This window comes from Cicer arietinum, chromosome 7 (assembly GCF_000331145.2).
Source record: "Cicer arietinum cultivar CDC Frontier isolate Library 1 chromosome 7, Cicar.CDCFrontier_v2.0, whole genome shotgun sequence".
In the NCBI taxonomy this organism is placed as follows: Eukaryota; Viridiplantae; Streptophyta; class Magnoliopsida; order Fabales; family Fabaceae; genus Cicer; species Cicer arietinum.
In genome coordinates, this window is record NC_021166.2 from 13,026,058 (window position 1) to 13,045,233 (window position 19,176).

The window sequence follows — 19,176 nt, forward strand, 5'->3', positions numbered from 1 at the left end:
TTTATAAACAATTTATATTTATTGATTTTTCTACAACCCTTTAGACACATATAACCTCTAAATTTTTGATAATAATGATCTATCCACTTAATCAATATTATTAACTTATTTCATTTGAAAAAGTAGTTTGAATAGTTAATTCATTACACTGTTTGAATTAAATCTAAATAGTCATCAAAATAGTCGAATTTAGTGAACTACATGGGTAATTTAATATAATTTAAAGACTAATAATAAAAATAAAATAAAATGATTAAATTAAAAAAATAAAAAGTTAAATGATCAAATGATTACTTTTCCTAAACATAAAGGATTTCAAGATGTGTTTTGCTTAATATTTATTTTGAATGTCATGAAATAAGTGCTTTTTGTCGCAAAGCGTAGAAGCAGAGAGGACAACGGTTTGCACCAAACAAGAAGGGAAATGATACGCAAAACCTCAATGATTCACACAAAAAAATCACTCTAAACTCGGAGGTAAATAATGTTATTCTTTTGATTTTATTTTTTTTTAAAATATAATGTAAAAAGTATGTGTAATTTATCGCGTTAAATATGCGCACGAATCTCCAACAAGCACTACTCCTCCGCTTCTTGCTAGCGTGCACCCTTATTGCTTTGCGTGCGCCGGTTGCGCAACCCCCTAACGTGCGCATACCCACTCAACACATCGAATCTAATACCACCACTACTATCGTTTATCAACACCACAGAACCCAGATCTCAAGTTTCAATCTCCAAGAAATGTCGAAGGCTCGTGTCTACACCGATGTCAATGTTATTCGCCCCAAAGAGTATTGGGATTACGAATCTCTCACTGTTCAATGGGGGTAATATTCCTAACCCTAATTCTTATTATTTTTATATTGAAATATTGAAATCTCATTTTCGTTTTTCTTATGTTATGCCTTTATTTGTTTTGCATATTCAATTAGGTTATGAACTCTCTTAGTTAGTTTCTTTTGTACTGTTTTAATGTTTTCTTTGTCATGATTTTTGGATTTGTAGAGGTGCAACGATTTTGCGTCCTTTTGATTTATTAGTTTTCTTGATTAACTATTAATTAGAGATACGAAATTAAGCTATTTTTATTACTATTACATTATCTTGATTGGATCTTTTGCCCTGCTGTTTTCTTTCAGTTGTATGATATGAACCGCATTGGTTATCGAGAATATTTGAAGTTAAATGATGGGGCATTTGTTCTTTTGATTTCAATGTTAACGACTTATCGATAATTTTTTATTGAGTGAGCAAGATTTGTTTGTATGACTTGTATTAGGTCTAATTTTTATAAGGCTAATGGCATAGCGCCCTAAATCACCTTGTTTTTTACTCTTTTCATTTTGATTATATTATTTATTAGTATTATGTATGCTCTTTTCAGTGATCAAGATGATTATGAGGTTGTACGAAAAGTGGGAAGGGGGAAATATAGTGAGGTGTTTGAAGGCATAAATGTTAATAGCAATGAGCGCTGTGTTATCAAGATTCTCAAGCCTGTCAAGAAAAAGAAGGTGAGCTTTTCTGTTTTGACATTGATGATGCTTCTACTCTTCCTTTAAGACCTGAAGATTATGAATATAACCAGCCTAGGGTTCTTTGTTGGAGCTATTCTCTCTTGGCATCTGCTACACAAATAATGATGTTATTTTTTAGGCATACATTTTGCACATACTCTTTAGAATCTTTGTTGCATTGGAAAGTAACTTAAATTCATCCTAAGAAAAAGGTAGGAAATGATGTGGTTCTTGTGTTCAGCAGCAAACTGATTCTGCAAATCCCATTTTTGAAATTTTAACTGGGAACTGTTCAAGTCAAATTTCTTGCTCCAAACCACTGTCCCAATTGGTGATGTGAACCAATTAAGGCTTGGGCAAAGACTAATTCAATTCCAAATTATTGAATAGCAAAAGCTCCTCAAATTTATGGATTCAGTAATGTATATCTTCCATATTCTGACGAAAAGCCCTCAAAGTGCATTAAGATGTAGTTGACGTCTGTTTTAGCTTTTATTTTCTTTTTGTTTTGTGTTGTTTCATATACCAGCTACCCAGTCATTAATCTTCTTCTGTGAGTTTTGTCTTAACTAATGAGAGTTTCAACATTATTTTGCAGATTAAAAGAGAGATAAAAATACTTCAGAACCTTTGTGGGGGCCCAAATATTGTCAAGCTTCTTGATATTGTCAGAGATCAGCACTCTAAAACTCCAAGCTTAATATTTGAGTATGTCAACAGTACAGATTTTAAAGTTTTGTATCCAACATTGACTGATTATGACATACGCTATTACATATATGAGCTTCTTAAGGTAATGTGATCCTTCAATGTCTTGTGGTATACTTGGACTACTTACTCTTTGTTCTTTCTACAACGAATATATTTTTCCTTCATAGAAACTTTTTTCTTGGATGAGGCCTGTATGAATTTTGAATGTTGTTAACATGTATAGGTTTTTGCTTATACATCGTTAAAATTATTATTTCATATCTAAGCAAAGATGTATGTGAACCTTTTCTTGTTACATGAATGTTTAGTTTTCAATTGCAGGCCTTAGATTACTGCCATTCTCAGGGCATAATGCATAGAGATGTCAAGCCACACAATGTTATGATAGACCATGAATTGCGAAAACTTCGCTTGATTGATTGGGGTCTTGCTGAATTTTATCATCCTGGAAAGGAATACAATGTTCGTGTGGCTTCAAGGTAATGTTTTATAATGAATCGACTAGAATCTCAACTCTATTTTTGAACAACCTAGAAAGATATGTAAACTGATGAGCCTGTGTTTGTTGATATTTGATAATTTAATTTTCAATATACAGCAAAATTAGTAATGTTTCATTAGCATGTTTAAGCAAGAATTTTCCACTACAAATTGGTAATTGGAATTTTCCATTAGAATTTCCCACTGAAACTTTTTAACCCTTTCATATCCACCTTATTATCTTTTTTGGTTATTGTAGATAGACCGAGTAAAAATTTGTGAACACTGTAATCTAGTCTTTAAAATCTTAATGTAAAATTTTTTATTTCTCAATTTATAAGTTGTGTAAATATCGATATTTATCCAACAGTGCTATTATTCTGTCATTGCAAACTCATAGTTCTGATTGATATTAAACAAATTTATATGGTTCCCTCCCGCCATCAATTTTGGAGTAGTTAATGTGTTTACTTTGTTACTCAAATCAATATTGGTACTGAGTAGTGAGTTCTGAAGAAAATAGCTAAATTTGATTATTTACGGTGACATGGTTGTGTTTGCCCTTGGCACTGCCATGGTAAGTGTACAATGCAGTTGTGCCTGAAATCTGAATGTACAATGCTTTAACTTTGTCACATGATAGTTGTGGAACTTCAACATGGGCGTTCTGAACTCTGTGCTTAGTCTGTATCCAGAGAGTTAAATTATCAGCCTAAAACTAATTCTTTCTGGACATAGGCCATGCTTCGTTCCATGGGCTTGCTTTACCGTTGACACGGCTGTGCTTGTGGTCTTGTTATCAAAATTTTGAATAAGTGTCAAGCAAGGATGTGCCACCTGTTTTACATAATTACATGGCCATGCTTATGGCCCATCTTGATTTCTTTGTTCTTTCTGCTTCAATTTTTTTGGGTACCTAAACACATACATTAAAATAAAATTCTCAGGTGGATGTTACGCTTACTTTGCAATTTTAAGGGATATTTGAGCCTATTAGGCCTTTGCTTAATATATTTAAAGCGCTAAAGTTAGTCATCATTTTCCATGCGTGACATCTGTTATGCAGAAGGAATAAAAGCCAGAAGCCAATAAGAAAGTGGGATCCAATAATTGAAATTTTGGTGATAGTGGTACTTGGATTTATAGTTATGAAGAGCCTATCTCTCTCTCTTTTCAGCTGAAAAAACTCAAGTCTTATGGTCTAGTCACCTAAACTTCAACTCTCCTTAGTATCATGTTTCAGGTCCTAAAATCATATGAATGTTCTTAACTTCTTTCTAGGCCAGCATTAATTTACCTGCCACAATCCATTTCTTTTTCTGGTTTTGCTTTTTTATTCACATATACTAGTATTTGTTAGTTAAGTACAAACTTGACAACAGAAAACCGTTTTGTAAATTTTCCTAAACTTTTGCGCTACTGCTATTGCTCTGTGAGGATGACTTATGGTTTTTCATGTTCTTGAATGACAGTCCATAAAACGTTATATTTTATTTCTCAGATACTTTAAGGGGCCTGAGCTTCTAGTTGATTTGCAAGACTATGATTACTCATTAGACATGTGGAGCCTTGGCTGCATGTTTGCTGGAATGGTAAGAATTATAGCAAACATATCTTTGGTGTTATTTCTGGATGAATTGTAATTTTGAATATACAATGTCGAAATTCATGTAATTCTGGATTGTGATCTTTTTATTTCATGTAGATATTTCGCAAGGAACCATTCTTTTATGGTCACGACAACCATGACCAGCTTGTAAAAATAGCTAAGGTAACACTCATGGTGCTATATAGTCTATGACTCTATTTACTCTGAATTTCTTTTTTGTTTATTTTAACTTTTCATTGCAAAAGTCACAAGTGTCACACTGTTCTCATTTTATTTTATGTTTTTAAATTTTTGTATGAGAAATACTGAAATAATCGATAAAGAATTGATTTCAATATTTTTTCAAATATTTGAAAATATAAAAAAAATGAAAATAGATGAAATTTTTGTAAATAAAAAAGAAATGAAACATTTTCTGTTTTTTCTTTAGGGTTTCACTAATAATTACAAAAATATATCACTTTATTTCTCAATTTTTGATATACTTGTTTAGAAAATAGTGAAAGGGGGCAATCTCGTCCTACAAAACTCCCTAAGATCTAGAAAATCAGGGAAGGGTCAGATCCATTTCAGGGTCTATTGTAGGAAGTAGTACCAATTTGGATTCTCTACATTTGAGTTTCCTACATTTAGGCCTAACTTGTAAAGAGAGATAAAATAATTGTTGTGGATGTATCTTTGTAGGATGAGGTAACGACTCAAGTACCCTAAACTTTTTCCGAAATGTAGGAAATATAGGGGGGTTTTACTTTTGGGAATCCAAATCTAAGTATTACCTGCATAGGCTGATTTGCAAGTGATTGGTTCCATGACTTGCACTTTTGTAATAATTAGGGAAAATAATAAACTTTTTCTGGAACAAGTCCTAACTCCTAAGTATGGCTATATTATTTCCTCTTTTGCATGCCAAAAGATCCAATCTATACTAGTGCCCTCTCTCCAAACAAAATAAAAATTATCATTTTATAGACATTTCTTTCTGGTGGCTTGTAAGGTGAAGGAGCCGTTAAGTCCCTCATCCATGTTCCATCTATAATACACCATTGCCCCACTCAATTCACGGTCTCTGTTCTCTGTTATGAATCTGAAGTTAATTGAGTCCTTTCATTCTCTCATTCCTTGTTCAATATACTACTTTTGCAAGCATCCCCAGAAGGCATTTATTTTCTTTCTTGAGATGTGCAACAAACACCATGTTGCTGCGACACTTATTCTCGACACGTTCATACACAGCGATTTATGATTTTTATAGACACAACAGTGATAGATAGATTTCTCATCAAATTTTGTTAAGGATTGATTTGAAACAATTAATTATTTGTTTAGAGACTATGATCCAAACCCTAAATCATATTTGATATGTACTGTAGAGAAGCGGGATAAGAATTCCTGCATCTAAGACATCATTTTTGTAACCTAAACCATATTCTTGTCTAGGTCATTGAAGTAAGGGTATTCCATAGCTTTATTTGTAAAAATCCGCTTCGAAGGTTCATATTCGCCCTGCTCCTTGCTGAGTTGGCTTTTACAACGCTGTGTTGTTTGAAGGCAACAAGACTGAGATAGCAAAATATCTCTCTCGACAAAAGAACCATGGTCTTTATTTATTTATTTATTTATTTATTTATTTTATATTAGAACCGTGGTCTACCTGTTGATGAATCTGCAAGTGTTCATATAGGCAAACATGGAAGATTTTGATGGGAAAAAGAAAAAGAGTAGGGATTTGGTGGAGCAAGACATAAGTGTTATTTTTTTTCCTCAATAAATCTGAACAATTAAATTACTTTAAATAAATCTAATGGTATATTGTAGATGGTACATGGGTGAGGGACTTGATGCCCCCCTCCCCTTAGAAGCCACTTTTCTTTCTAGATCTTAAAAGCTTCATTTTTCTTATTTTTGCATGTGGTCTGTAGGTGCTTGGGACTGATGAACTGAATGCATATCTCAATAAGTATCATCTGGAGCTAGATCCTCAACTTGATGCACTAGTTGGAAGGTATCATCTTCCATATGATTTTCTGCATTTCTTAGCAAATTTGTCAGAATATCTTCCGTGACAATGCAATAGTGCCATCCCTTAGCCCTTTCCTTGCTGCTTTTATTTGGACTTCTTTTCCTCATGATAGGGGGTATATGAAGAGGTATTACTGCTTCCTAACTACTTATTTATCTTGTGTTGTTTCCTTTTCCAGGCACAGTCGCAAACCTTGGTCAAAATTTATCAATGCAGATAATCAGCATCTTGTGTCTCCAGAGGTCATTTTAATCCATTTTCCATTATGGCATTGGGACCTAAAACTTAGTTTATTATGCAATTTAACAATTCCCATACATGGATTATAAATATTTCATATTCTACACGCAGGCAATTGATTTTCTTGATAAGCTCCTTCGATATGACCACCAGGACAGGCTAACAGCAAGAGAAGCAATGGTAATTTTAGAACTTGTTTATTCACCTTAGCATGGTTATTCTGTTGTTTTATTCCACTGATTCACGTGAATACTTTATGATCTGTCAATGTAACATTTTGTTTCCCTGATGTATATCTTGTAGGCACATCCGTATTTCTCTCAGGTAAGGGCAGCAGAAAGTAGCAGAATGAGGACACAGTAACTTCATGTGTGGATCCATAAACCTGAGTTCATTTATGTGGAATTATTTTTACAATATACCCTAACATGTGGCATGGTTGTCTTCTGTTAATTATAATCGGTTACTTTTCTTGTGGAATGTAACAAAATCATTACGTCGTTCGGTTGAATAATTTGTTAATCTGTTTTTGAAAATTAAAATTTTAACTTCTCAACATCCAGCGGGTTTTTGGTTGCTTTGAGTATTTTTTTTTTATTATAAAACTTCCTATTGGATTTTGATTACGAATTATTTCAAATACTACAAAATATTTATTTAAGCACAATACTTGTGGCCCTCTACCCTACTGTTGTACGTGAACTTGTATTGCCAGTGATTCATCCTTTCACTAAATATTTATTCGTACGCAAATTTTGCATGCAATTTATTAGGAGTATACGTTAGGAAAACGTAATTTGGTAAAAAAGAAATTAATATTCGGACTCTAATCACAATTAATGAGTTAAATGTAGTGGGCTAATTTTTTGGAGCAAATGGCATTAAATCTCAGCCGTCTTGTTAGCCAAATCAATATGACTTACAAGAGAAGATAATGCTAGTAATTGTTAGCGAAGAGAAGGTGATGCAAAAACTAGCTCTCTGACGACCTATTTCAAAATGTGTTTAGATCGTGTCGTGTCGTATGTCATGAGGACATATTGAAATCTCTATCAATTGTCTCAGATATTTTAAATGGTGGAAATGAGGAATTCATTGGATGTAATGTAATCATCTTACTCCTATCCTAATAAGGTGCATGGTGGAATGGACTTCCATTACCTCCAACAGTTTAACTACAAATCTTGGATACAAATTCTCATGTTCGATAGACAGCTTAATATAGGTAGAAGGCCCTTTTCCCCATTCAGTGTATTTTTCAAATCAATAATTCTATAAACCTCTATTTCTCTCACATCCAACTCAATCTAGTTTTCCTCCCTTAAATCCATACTAAAATATAATTTTTTGATTCATCAAATCTTAATCATCAAAAGGTAAATTTTTTGTTTTTCAATTTTTAATTTTAGTGTTTGTGTTTTTGATTTGTAAGAGTTTGCTTTGATATAAGTGTTTGACAAAATACTTTTTTTTTGTAGTGAGATATAATTAATTTATGTTCTTGCTTAAACTAGTTCATGTTAGTGACCAGTAGTGATTTTGTTGTCGTTGTTGTTATGTCAATTCATTATTGGTGTTGAAATATGACAAAATGTTGAAATGGGACAAAGTGTTGATTTTTTCTTTGGAAAGAGACGATGATGTTACTCAATTCCGACGTTGTAGGATAATGCAACATGGGTCTATACGCAGAGAGCGTCGAGCCAAAACTCCTGCTAAACGACAACGAATTAGAGGAGAAAGTTTCTGCTCTCAAGCACAAGCTGACGCTTAAAAATGTATAATGCGAGATGCATGCACCGCCGCCGCCACCACATGCTCAATGGTTTCCAAAAGGCCCCATTGATATGTCTTTGTTACCATATTTTGAGGAACACGTGGCAGTCCACATATAGATTGGAGATGTACGTTTTAATTCTAAATTTATTTAATTATAGATTATTTATTTATTTAATCATAAAAAACTAACAATTGATTCTTTTAAAGAACATATTCATTTTAAATGCATGACAAAATGCTAGAAAGATATCTCAACTGCAGTCTCCACATTCTACAATGGATTGGTTTTGAAATCCAATCAACACTTCCAATTTAGCTTATCTTAAGCGCACATGCTACAAGTTAATAAACATCGGTCTGTTCCTCACATTTGCTGTGAGATAGCATAGAGAGATTAGTCTCTTCCATCTTTCTATTGGTGAGATGACAATGACTTTGGATGACGTGTCATGTCTTTTGCACTTGTTGATCATCGAACACCTCATAACACATTCATTGGTGATAAAAGATGAGAGGATTGAGTGGTTGTGTAATGATCTTGGATTCATCATAGATGATGCGCTGACAGAGGTTTAAAGAACCAAATAAGCTTGTGTCAGATTCTCAACCTTTGAAGTGCAGTTTTTTATTCATCTGAAAAGATAAGTTTAGTTGTTGATGATGAAGAAGTGAGAAAATATCATTGATTTAACGCAATTAGATTTTATCTTCTCTACTTGGTGGGCACTACCTTATTCAGCGATAAAGGTGCAATATACGTCGATGTTATGTATATTCAACATTTCTTGTTCGTGAAACACCCCATTTCTTCCTTATTATTATACATATATAATAAAACAAAGTAACTTCACTCACTCTCACTCTCTTTCTATCTCACTCCCTTATTTCCCTTCCTCTCTCTCCGTTACCCACTCCCGCCCCCATTTTACCATTTTCATTTTTTTTTCTCTTCTTCTTCTTCTTCTCACTTAAAGTAACAATAAACTCATGGGAAAGGTATACATTCTCTAAGCAAGCTTCCTCATATTATCACAAGTTCTTGGGTAGAATTTGAGTTAGGGTTTGTGCTCTAAGGAAGAAGAAGGGTGTCTATTTCTTGAAAGTTATTTATTTAGTCTCTTTGAGAGAAATACACAACTCTAATGCTAGTATGAATCTCTAGAAAAGTGTAGTTTTTGTTAAAAATCTTATTTTTGTGCTTAGAGTATATTTAAAGGATTTTTATGCTTTTCTAGAGTTAGCTAAACTTTAGAATAATTTTTCTAAACTCTTGAGAATATTTTTATACTCAGATTTGTAAGCTGAGGTTTTGCCTGCTACTCTGAGAGTTGTTGGAGAACAAACTTAGTTGACTCTCCATAGCGGTGAGTAGACGACGATCATTGTCACATATTTTTATTTTGCTATAATTATTATTTTACTCATTTTCTATGTTAAAGTATTTATTTAAAAAAAATTGGGGAAACACTTTTGAATTTATCTCAATTTCGTCATTTATTTATTTTTATGGTCTTTGTGATATAATATGTTAGTAGTTTGATTTCTTTATGAGTTATAAGGTATTTAAATATTGAATTGTTATACGGTTGAATATGTTTTCCCTGAGTTACGAAGAAATGAGAGATGATTTTAAACGTGTTTTGAAAATCATTGTTATAATTATGAAATCGTTAACAGGAGTAGGTGCACCTAGTTACCTCGTTTTGATTAGGGAGAGTTATTCCTTAGATGAAGTCGCCCCTACGAGAAATGTCATCCATAGGAGGAGATGACGATCAATGAGATGTAGGCTCACTAATTGATGTATGATGATGTGTTGTAGGATTGAGAGGAGAGGACTATCCGTCAGATGGAGTCACCCCTAAGAGAAATGTCACCCTTAGGAGGAAAAGACTATCCATGAGATGAAGCCGCCTCTTGGTTCTCAAGAATTTATATTTTTTTTACTTGTTTGATTTCCTATGATATCATTAAGGTTGCTCATTTTGATTTCACTTCTTTATGAATTAGATTTTAAATATTTCTACCTGAATGGCTAAATTATAAGATTAATGATTTTATCATGTGTATGCTTTATTGAAAATTATCTATATTTCAAGTAGTATTGTTTAGTATATTTGCCATAAGATTATAAAATAATTATTCGTGTCTTTTTGTGTTTCCTTTCTAGTTGGTGGTGGTTGTTGTCTCCTCACTAAGTCTTTGTGACTTACCTCTTCATGTTGTTTATTTTTTTTTCTTCAGATTCATAGGTAGTTGAGTAGCAACTTGTTAGTAGACTCAAGTCTCGATCATATTTTTTTTGGTAGGCATCTTTAATCGATGATTTTTTTTGTAAAATCTGTTGAGTCGTGATATATTTTGCAATTATTTTGAGTCTAGAAAGTCTTTTTTGGGAGATGTATTGAATATTTAGATTATCCTCTTTGAAACACGACTGGGTTGGAAGTTTAAACAATAATTTTATAAATTTGAAAATGTTGAAATTACAGAGGATATTTTGTCGATGTTTCGAGAAAAATTATATATTTTTTGAAATGGTTATTTAGAACTATTTATTTGCTTAAATGTTAAGTTAGTTGATAGACTTGTCAGGCTTTGAGTATAGCTTCTGCACCGGTCACGGCGTTTAATTTTCGAGTCGTGATAGTTCGAGAGTATGTGGAAGGTGTTGCTGCTTTTATTTCCTAATACAGACAAAAACCGAATACTTTTGGAAATTTATGGACGTCCTTTTGTGAAATTTATGGACGTCCTTTTGTGAAACCGAATAATTGTCATCTTCAATATAATGCAAATTTCATCAAATTTATAACTCAAATATTCAAATAAATTCATATTTTTATTCTTTATATTTTTAAATTTTTTAATAAAATTAAATAAACGATCAATTCAGAAGAAAAAAATAAAGAACTAAAGTGTTATCTGAAATTCAATTAATGGATCGCATGAGCAATTGTGCCAATATTAATAGTTTTTTTTTCAATTGTAATTTGAATATACAAAAATTGATCCAAATTAAATCGCTTTAAATTGGATTGTATTAGATATTTTTAAACTTATCATCCAAACTGAACTGCATGTAATTTTATCTTTGGATCAGATGGGTTTTTGTTTCAAAATCAATCGAAATTGCACCGCGAACACCTTTATTAACAATCCAAGACCAAATAATTAGCTGATTACTTATCCTTCCTCTAGGTATTTAAGAGTATACAATTAATGAATTTTTTATAATTACGAGTTCATTTAATTGGAATATTTTTATAATATTAACTAATTTTATTAGTATATATATTATTTATAATTAAATTTTAATCTATATTTTTTGCTTCAGACATGGATCATGAAGCATTTTTATACCATATGTTCATTGACTCTGCAAAATGAATATGATGAGTACCTTCCACGTCCATTTATGTTCGTTTTACATTGAGGTCATCCACTGGCATATATATTTAAGATTACGCTGAATCGATTGAAGGTTCAAGATTATTGTATTTCTCCATTTGGCAACCACCATATTACTCGTCTATTCGAGAAAATATGTTGGTACTCTAGTTGGAGGATATTTGAATCTAGGAAGAAGTGTCATCACTTGTCTCGGTGCGTTCTTAGGAAATTTGGATATCCAGACATCCAGACATATTTGCTCTTCCTACCATGAGTATGCAGGAGGTCGATCATGCATATATGAATTTTGGATTGCATCTAGTTACTCTAGATATGTTTTGATTGTTTGTGGACCAGAGTTGGAAAACCATAGTTGGATATGTAACATGCTTTAATAAGGTTTCTCATGCTTTCATATAATCTTTTTCAGAGGGAAAATCATCTAGGACCTGTAGACTTGGAGGTCGTATATGGTAGAATATGTGTATGATGCAGCTGATCCGTTGTAGATTTACATGTTGGTTAGAGACCTTGCAATTGAAGCACATGAAACAATGGATTAGGGAACTGATGCAAAATATTTAGAGGCAGAAGATCATAGATCACACACATGTTGCATTTTTATATTGTAGGAGGAGACAGAACAACATTAAGAATAGAGTTACATAGTGGTATTTATGTATTAAAGAGTATTTCTTTTTATTAAAATGTACACGGATCTAATATTTTGATTAATTATATACTTTGGTTAAATGTGCATTGTTTTAATATTTTGATTAATCTAATATTCTTGTCAAATGTTGATATTTATGTATCCTTAAAAGTTGTTTGTATGTCTAGGTTATTGGAAAAATGAATTCAAATTAACTTAAATAAACAAAATATAACATAGCATAACTCTTATAGGTGTATCAATTGTAAGATGTATCAAATCAAAATGAAAAATACTTTATGAGTTGCTATTTTTGAGTGTGATGTAAGAACAACAATATATACTAATCACCTTTATAGTGGTGTCAACAACCACTTTAAATATGCAATTAAGATGACTATTAAGTTCTGACATAGTATCATCATTACAAATTTCAAATTTTATTGGTGATTTTAAATATTCAAAATAAACTTTAGTTCGTTATTAAATCATGTCTGAAAGTATAATACGAGAAAAGAATTTTAAGTTTGGTGGTGACTAAAAATACTTGTATTTATATAAGTGTATTTGTAATATTGACCATAAATTGTATAAGTGTTCATAGAACTCTATCGGATCCTAAAATCCAGTAGTATCTTTTACTTGGAAAAAAAATACTTCAACATATTACTGGATTCACGCATCTAGTAGTTAATTTACGTAAAAATATAATATCCGATCTTAGAATCCGATAGTATATTTTAATTGAAAAAAAAACAATAAAAAATTCATGCATCCGATAATTGTTTTAATTAGAATTACACTACCAAATGATGGAATTTGATAGTGTATTTGACAAGAAAGTGCATATATTGAAATAGACAAAACTAGAAACAACACATAAATTGAAATTGACAAAACCAGAAACAACTATTATGCATCACCTCCCAACCCTTCATCAAATCATATTATGCATGGCTTAGTGAAATGTGTTTGCATCATATTATGCATCTTATGGTCTACCGTGAGCATACTATTAATTTTAGTGAAATGTGTTTGCATCATATTATGCATCGCTTTCCAATCTTTCACCATATCATATTTACTATCCAACAAATATCTTTTAAAACTACCCTGAGTGTATTCAACTATGTTTGTGGTTGTATTTTTAAAGCGCAACATACGGTCTGCCCATGCTCTTACAATTTTTTCCTTCACCACATTTAACATGGTACCTTCCACATATTTGAGGAATTTTGGAAATTTTTCGCGCACCCTTTTGAACTCGACAACGACACTAACATACGCATCTTATAAAGGAGATTAAACTGCAATGTCCCAAGTCCTCATTATGGTGTTCCATAATTAGGTTGATTTGAACTGTTTCACATTCGCATCTACATGTTTCACAAGTTTTATTTTCACATCAAACTTGTATCTAGCTTTGAAATTTTTGAAATATGATACAAACACAGTAAAACAATAGATGTTAGAAATATATTTTCAACAACATTGATCAATGCAGTATCTCTATTGGTCATTCAGTCATAATTACCTTCGAAATTTTATATTCAAACTTCAACAAATTACGACATATCTCTAAGACTCAAGTGAAATTATCCTATATTTCAAACCTAAGAAAAGCAAACTCAATTGAATATGTCATCTTCGTTGAAGTCACACCAACGATCTCAAACAACATCATTTCTACTAATTGTTTTATATGTCGAATCCATCAACAACATAGTCGAAAAAATGTTAAACAACTTGATTGATTCAAGATGAGCCCAAAAAATATACTGGATTTCAATTTTAGACTTATCAATTGTTCTATATTTGTATACATATTTGTGATTATCAAAATATTTCAACAGACGTTGCATATTCGATCATGGACCCCTTGTAGTCTTCTTGTATCTTTGACGCACATTATAAACTTGTTTAATTGTAATCACACTTTGTTTCTTCTTTCTTTAAAAGTCATTAGAATATTTTTTTGTGGGACCATGTTCTTCATCATTTTACCAACAAGTTCTTTTTCTCCCTCATTTAAACTATCATCAACAAGATGACCTTCTAACTATGTATTTATCCCAAAGTTGTGTGTTCCTAACACAACACTAAGATTTCATTTGTTGGTTGTCAAGAAATAACCAAACCAACTTGAGTGGACATTCGCATTTGCTAGATCTTGTGAATTCATGTTTCAACTTCTTATTGGTTCCTTTATACACGTCATCTTTTTGCAACTCAATACAAAAAATTGTTTTTCTTTTATCAGAACTATGATCAGATTTTGTAATTACAATTGAAAATCTTAACTTAGTTGTCTGACACGAATGACCAAACGGGTTAGTAATCTTAGTAAAGGGATTGATAATTAAATCAAAAGAAAGAAATTCGAATAAAACTAGAATCAGAGGATAATCAAAATTTCAAGTGAAAAATGTGACCCTAGACTTATCTCTTTTGATTTCTAATTTTATATTGTTATTCTTAATTTCTTGTTATTTGTTATTCAGTTAATGTAACAACTCAATCATCATTGTTAGTCTAATTAATAAATAATCTTAATTAGTACGGTACTTGTTAATAAACTCAAGTAGTACTTCTGCTAATGGCTCAGGTTTGGGTGCAACTACAGGCTCATATTTCAAATTGGATGCCAACGAATTTTCGAATTCAAGTACAGACTCAACCATAACTAATAATTAACTACAAATATTTAACACATATTAAAATCAATTTTGCAGAAAACATATTATGATGGACTACATTAACAACTACCAGAGGGGTAAATCTAGTAGTGTTGCATTTTTTAAAAACACATTACTGGGTGTATGAATCCGATAGTGTTAAGTTTTTAAAATCATACTACCAAATCTCAAAGTCCATTACCATCCAGTATAATTCTTCGAAAAATTTAACAACTAAAATGACAATAGGAGAATTTTAGACCTACATTATCTTTGTAATTAAGAAAAATAGAGTTGACGATAATGGATAGAATAATAGAGTTTTTGAACTCTAAAAATGTGAAAATAAGTGAAGGATTTGAAGTTTAAGTGTTGAAAACGAAACATATGATAAAGAGGCTCTGATTCGATAACCTAATTTACCAGATTCACACATCTAAAAATTTACCGACAGTTAAATTTAAAAAATAAAGAGCCTCTAGACAATGGGGAAGGGGACTAACAAGTCTCTAAAACCAAAGATAGAGTGGAAGACCGATCCAAAACGAACTCGTAACCATTATTGACTTGTAGCCTTTTAGAGTAGTTTCTAGATTAGATGCATGAAAGGCACGTTTCGTTTTGTTGCCGATTAATATTGAGGATGTTGCTAAGTGTACTATAACGGATGAAAATAAGGGAATGCAAATGTAAGCAAGACCCTAAAAAAATATCATGTATCAGGCTTTATTATCCTAAGATCTCAATATTTCTAATTATTAAATCGAACGATTTAAAGGCACTGATTCATTGGTACCGTAGTTTTTTGTTTGAGCTCACTCACGTAAATTTCCACCGTTAGCATTAATCTTAGGTCAACACGAAAGTTTAGAATAAATTGACGTCCTGCTTGACTATGGTTCCTATGCTTCAATATTATCTTGGTCAAATAATCCAAGTGTTAAGCATTTGGCTTGAGAGGTCTTTTGCCACTCCAACTGTCAGATTTATTATCTTTAGTTTAAAGTAATCATCTACCAGAATACCAATCGGACCATGCACCAATCATAGTTCGTTTGGGGGTTAGCAAGAATAAAAAAGAAACATGCTTCAGTAAAATATTCAGGTTTGAAAATTTTTGGACGAAATAAGTACTCCATAACAGCATCTTCACAGCGTTTTACAAAAAATGTAGCTGGGAAAGATGGAGTGGAGTACTCCTGCAGAAGTCGGGAGCATAAGGAAAATGCTCAATTTGATTAACAAAGAGGGAAATCCAATTTCACTCACTACCAAGTAATAATTTGCCTTAGTTGAGTTGGTTGTGGTGTGGGATGGTGGGGTTCATTAGCTGTTAGCCAATGGTAAGTAAACTGGTTGGAGTGAAAGTTAAAGAGCACTTCTTGTCCTGTCTTACGCAAGCTATAAGTAATGATAGAATCAGTCATTTATTAATTCCATATTTTTATAAGACTTAATATTAATTATCAACACTAATGACCATTAAACAGTTACACTTTGACGAGAGAAAATTAACAGTTTTTCACACTTCTGCAAGGGAAAAACACTAATTATTCCCTTTCATTTATCCCTAGCCCCCAAGACAAACACAGACGCATTTGACACTAGAAACCGAGGATCCATATATAATATGATATAAGGTTTGATCATGCCTTTCCCTCATGTTTACTTATTAAGATGAGGAAAACAAACAAGGACGTCAGATTTAGGGTGTTTAGCTTCAGCATGCTCCCTGCACTTCACCTCTGATGTGGTGCAGATAAATGTTTGCATGCACACCTTGCACTGCAATCATCAATCACAAAATTATAATCAGTAAGCAGTTCCATACAATACAAGCAATGCAATGAGATAATGAACTCTTCTCAAAAACATTGTTGTGATGAATTTTTAATATCCATAATGAAGTCTACGAAATGTGCATAGATTTTAACAGTGTTGTGTTGAGAACACCATTCATGAAGTGCATATTTAAATAATCTGACTAGATAACACCTTTGTAACACGTTGAAGGAAAATTCTTAGGTTCACATTATGAGTTGGACCAATATAAATAATTAAACCAACGACAGAGAAACTTGTCAAACCATAACATGTATGTTAATATAAACAATGTTATTTATTTGCATAACATGAATGTTCACTTAAGCATATGTTCGTCAATGTGACTAGCTTGGTAAAACAAATGTGAATACTTATTTAAGGATGAAAGGCGTCATCAATGTGGAGTTGTGGCCTGTGTTTTTGACATCTTGGCAAGAGACAGAGAGATTATCAGAAAAGTCTACAACCCAAAAAGCCTGATTTCTTTCAGAAAAAAGGAGTTCTATCCACACCAAAAACAAACTTATATTGTGCATCCATATAAGTGCTCCATTAATATTTCCAAGTATACGAATGATATTCATATTCATTATAGCACCTACTTCGATATTAACAAAAGATCAATCAGTAGAAATGATTTGTTATCAACCATATTTATGAAAAACCCTCAATTTCCTTCTACATGTTCGTTTAAAATACAACATAGCAGTGATAGCATATGTTCCGAAATTTCAATTTCAATTTCCACGGTAACTTTTCACGTCCAAGCAAAAGCTACACAAAGTAGTTTCAAATCACAGCACAATTACTTCATCGCACCACGTTACCAAACAGACAAATAATCTTTTTAATTCCTTCTCTGCATCCTCTCTCTCAACCTAAACCAACTCCCAAACATACGGAATTTCAGGCATAATATATGTGTGTGTGTGTGTGTGACCGTCGTTCAAAGCCACTGCTTACATCTCTACGAAAAGGGGATTGTAAATGCAGAATACATAACATGATAAAAAATAAATAAAATATCCCGAACCCTTAATCAAGGGAAAGCACAAAACAGAGAACCTTTTGTATCCGTAAACAAATTGGTGAAATTAGCAGTTCAATCTCAGTTACCAAAAAAACATCGACTAAAAAACTATTAAGAGAATTTTAGACCAAATACACAGCAGATCTACAAAGCAGTCTTAATCAACAGAAATAATTCTAACAAGTATGAAATAAAAACCCGAGTTTATACCTGGATCGACATGGCTTTCTTATTAGTTTCAAGCTGGCTACCTGCATATACAAAACAATCGTTCAAATCAACAACAATACCACCAGATCTAACACGTAAAATCAAGATTATCTCCAAGAAAATTGTTTTCGAATTTGTTTCGGTTCGATCCCGATATTTCAGAGAAATCAAAATCAAGAAACCCTAAATTCTAATTAGATTTTAGAATTTTCGGAAAGAGAGAGAGAGAGAGAGAGAGAGAGAGAGAGAGAATAGATTACCTTTGCCAGCATTCTTCTGCTTCTCGAGGTTCCTCTCGCGAGCCATCTTTGCCTTTTGGCCGTTACCTCCTCCCATGGCTGTAGGGTAGGACCAAACGAGAGAGCCTCAAAACCCTAATTTTATTTATTATCAAGAAGAGAGTGATGATTGCGTAAACACGAGCAATGGGTAAAAAGATGGTATATATATATATATACGGAACTTTTCTATTAACAATTTTGCTTCCCACACCCCTCATATTACTTCCCACACCCCTCAAATTTTTTTAAAACCCAAAATACCCAATCTACCCTTCCCTCTATATTCACTTTAACTACTCATCTTCTAACTTCATCTTCTTCATCTTCAAAAACCTTCATCTTCATCTTCATTACCCTAAACCCTAATACCTTCATCATTCATCTTCAATCATCTACTTTGTTGAATAAAGTAAGTGTTTTCGTCTCTTCATTCATCTTCATTCATCTTCAATCATCTCTTCAATCAAGTAAGTGTTTTCGTTTTCGTTTCTTGGGTTTGATTTTCTGGGTTTTCAATGATTCTGGGTTTGATTTTGAACGTTAAGCAATGATTCTGGGTTTGATTTTCTGGGTTTTCAAAGTTCAATTACGTGAATTGAAATGAAGTACGTGAACTCAGATCACGTAGGTGAGTTCACGTAGGCTGATGGAGTTCACGTACGTGAACTCAGATCACGTAGGTAGACGTGAACTCACTGATGGAGTTCACGTACGTGAACTCAGATCACGTAGGTGGACGTGAACTCAGTTAA

At 32.5% G+C, this 19,176-nt stretch overlaps 2 protein-coding genes across 3 annotated transcripts; one reads left to right on the forward strand and one right to left on the reverse strand.

The window, feature by feature from the left end:
• Positions 1-340: 340 nt before the first annotated feature.
• On the forward strand, positions 341-7,138 carry LOC101511815 (casein kinase II subunit alpha-2). 2 transcript variants are annotated; one of them, XM_027337011.2, is made up of 11 exons: positions 341-477; positions 714-830; positions 1,388-1,517; positions 2,119-2,313; positions 2,553-2,710; positions 4,213-4,303; positions 4,417-4,482; positions 6,240-6,322; positions 6,519-6,582; positions 6,692-6,760; positions 6,884-7,138. In XM_027337011.2, exons 2-11 carry the CDS (start codon positions 745-747, stop codon positions 6,941-6,943), a joined length of 1,002 nt encoding a protein of 333 aa, XP_027192812.1. In that variant the 5' UTR covers positions 341-477; positions 714-744; the 3' UTR covers positions 6,944-7,138. The 2 variants fall into 2 exon arrangements, with proteins under 2 accessions (XP_027192812.1, XP_004509081.3); XM_004509024.4 differs by lacking the exon at positions 341-477 and having other exon boundaries at positions 548-830.
• A 9,349-nt stretch (positions 7,139-16,487) lies between these two features.
• On the reverse strand, positions 16,488-18,579 carry LOC101512352 (uncharacterized protein At2g23090). Its single transcript, XM_004509026.3, has 3 exons — positions 18,404-18,579; positions 18,144-18,184; positions 16,488-16,864 (listed from the first exon to the last, which is right to left on the reverse strand). The coding sequence occupies exons 1-3, from the start codon at positions 18,477-18,479 to the stop codon at positions 16,745-16,747; spliced, it is 237 nt and encodes a 78-aa protein (XP_004509083.1). The 5' UTR covers positions 18,480-18,579; the 3' UTR covers positions 16,488-16,744.
• Between the last annotated feature and the right edge of the window lie 597 nt (positions 18,580-19,176).

Excerpts from the sequence above, each read along its gene's own strand:
- LOC101512352 (XM_004509026.3), bottom strand. The coding sequence starts at position 18,479 with ATGGGAGGAGGTAACGGCCAAAAGGCAAAGATGGCTCGCGAGAGGAAC. Across the intron at positions 18,185-18,403 it reads GCAGAAGAATGCTGGCAAAG|GTAGCCAGCTTGAAACTAAT; the intron begins GTAATCTATTCT and ends TTGTATATGCAG. Across the intron at positions 16,865-18,143 it reads AGAAAGCCATGTCGATCCAG|TGCAAGGTGTGCATGCAAAC; the intron begins GTATAAACTCGG and ends TGATGATTGCAG.
- LOC101511815 (XM_004509024.4), top strand. The coding sequence starts at position 556 with ATGCGCACGAATCTCCAACAAGCACTACTCCTCCGCTTCTTGCTAGCG. Across the intron at positions 4,304-4,416 it reads GCTGCATGTTTGCTGGAATG|ATATTTCGCAAGGAACCATT; the intron begins GTAAGAATTATA and ends TATTTCATGTAG. Across the intron at positions 6,583-6,691 it reads AGCATCTTGTGTCTCCAGAG|GCAATTGATTTTCTTGATAA; the intron begins GTCATTTTAATC and ends TTCTACACGCAG.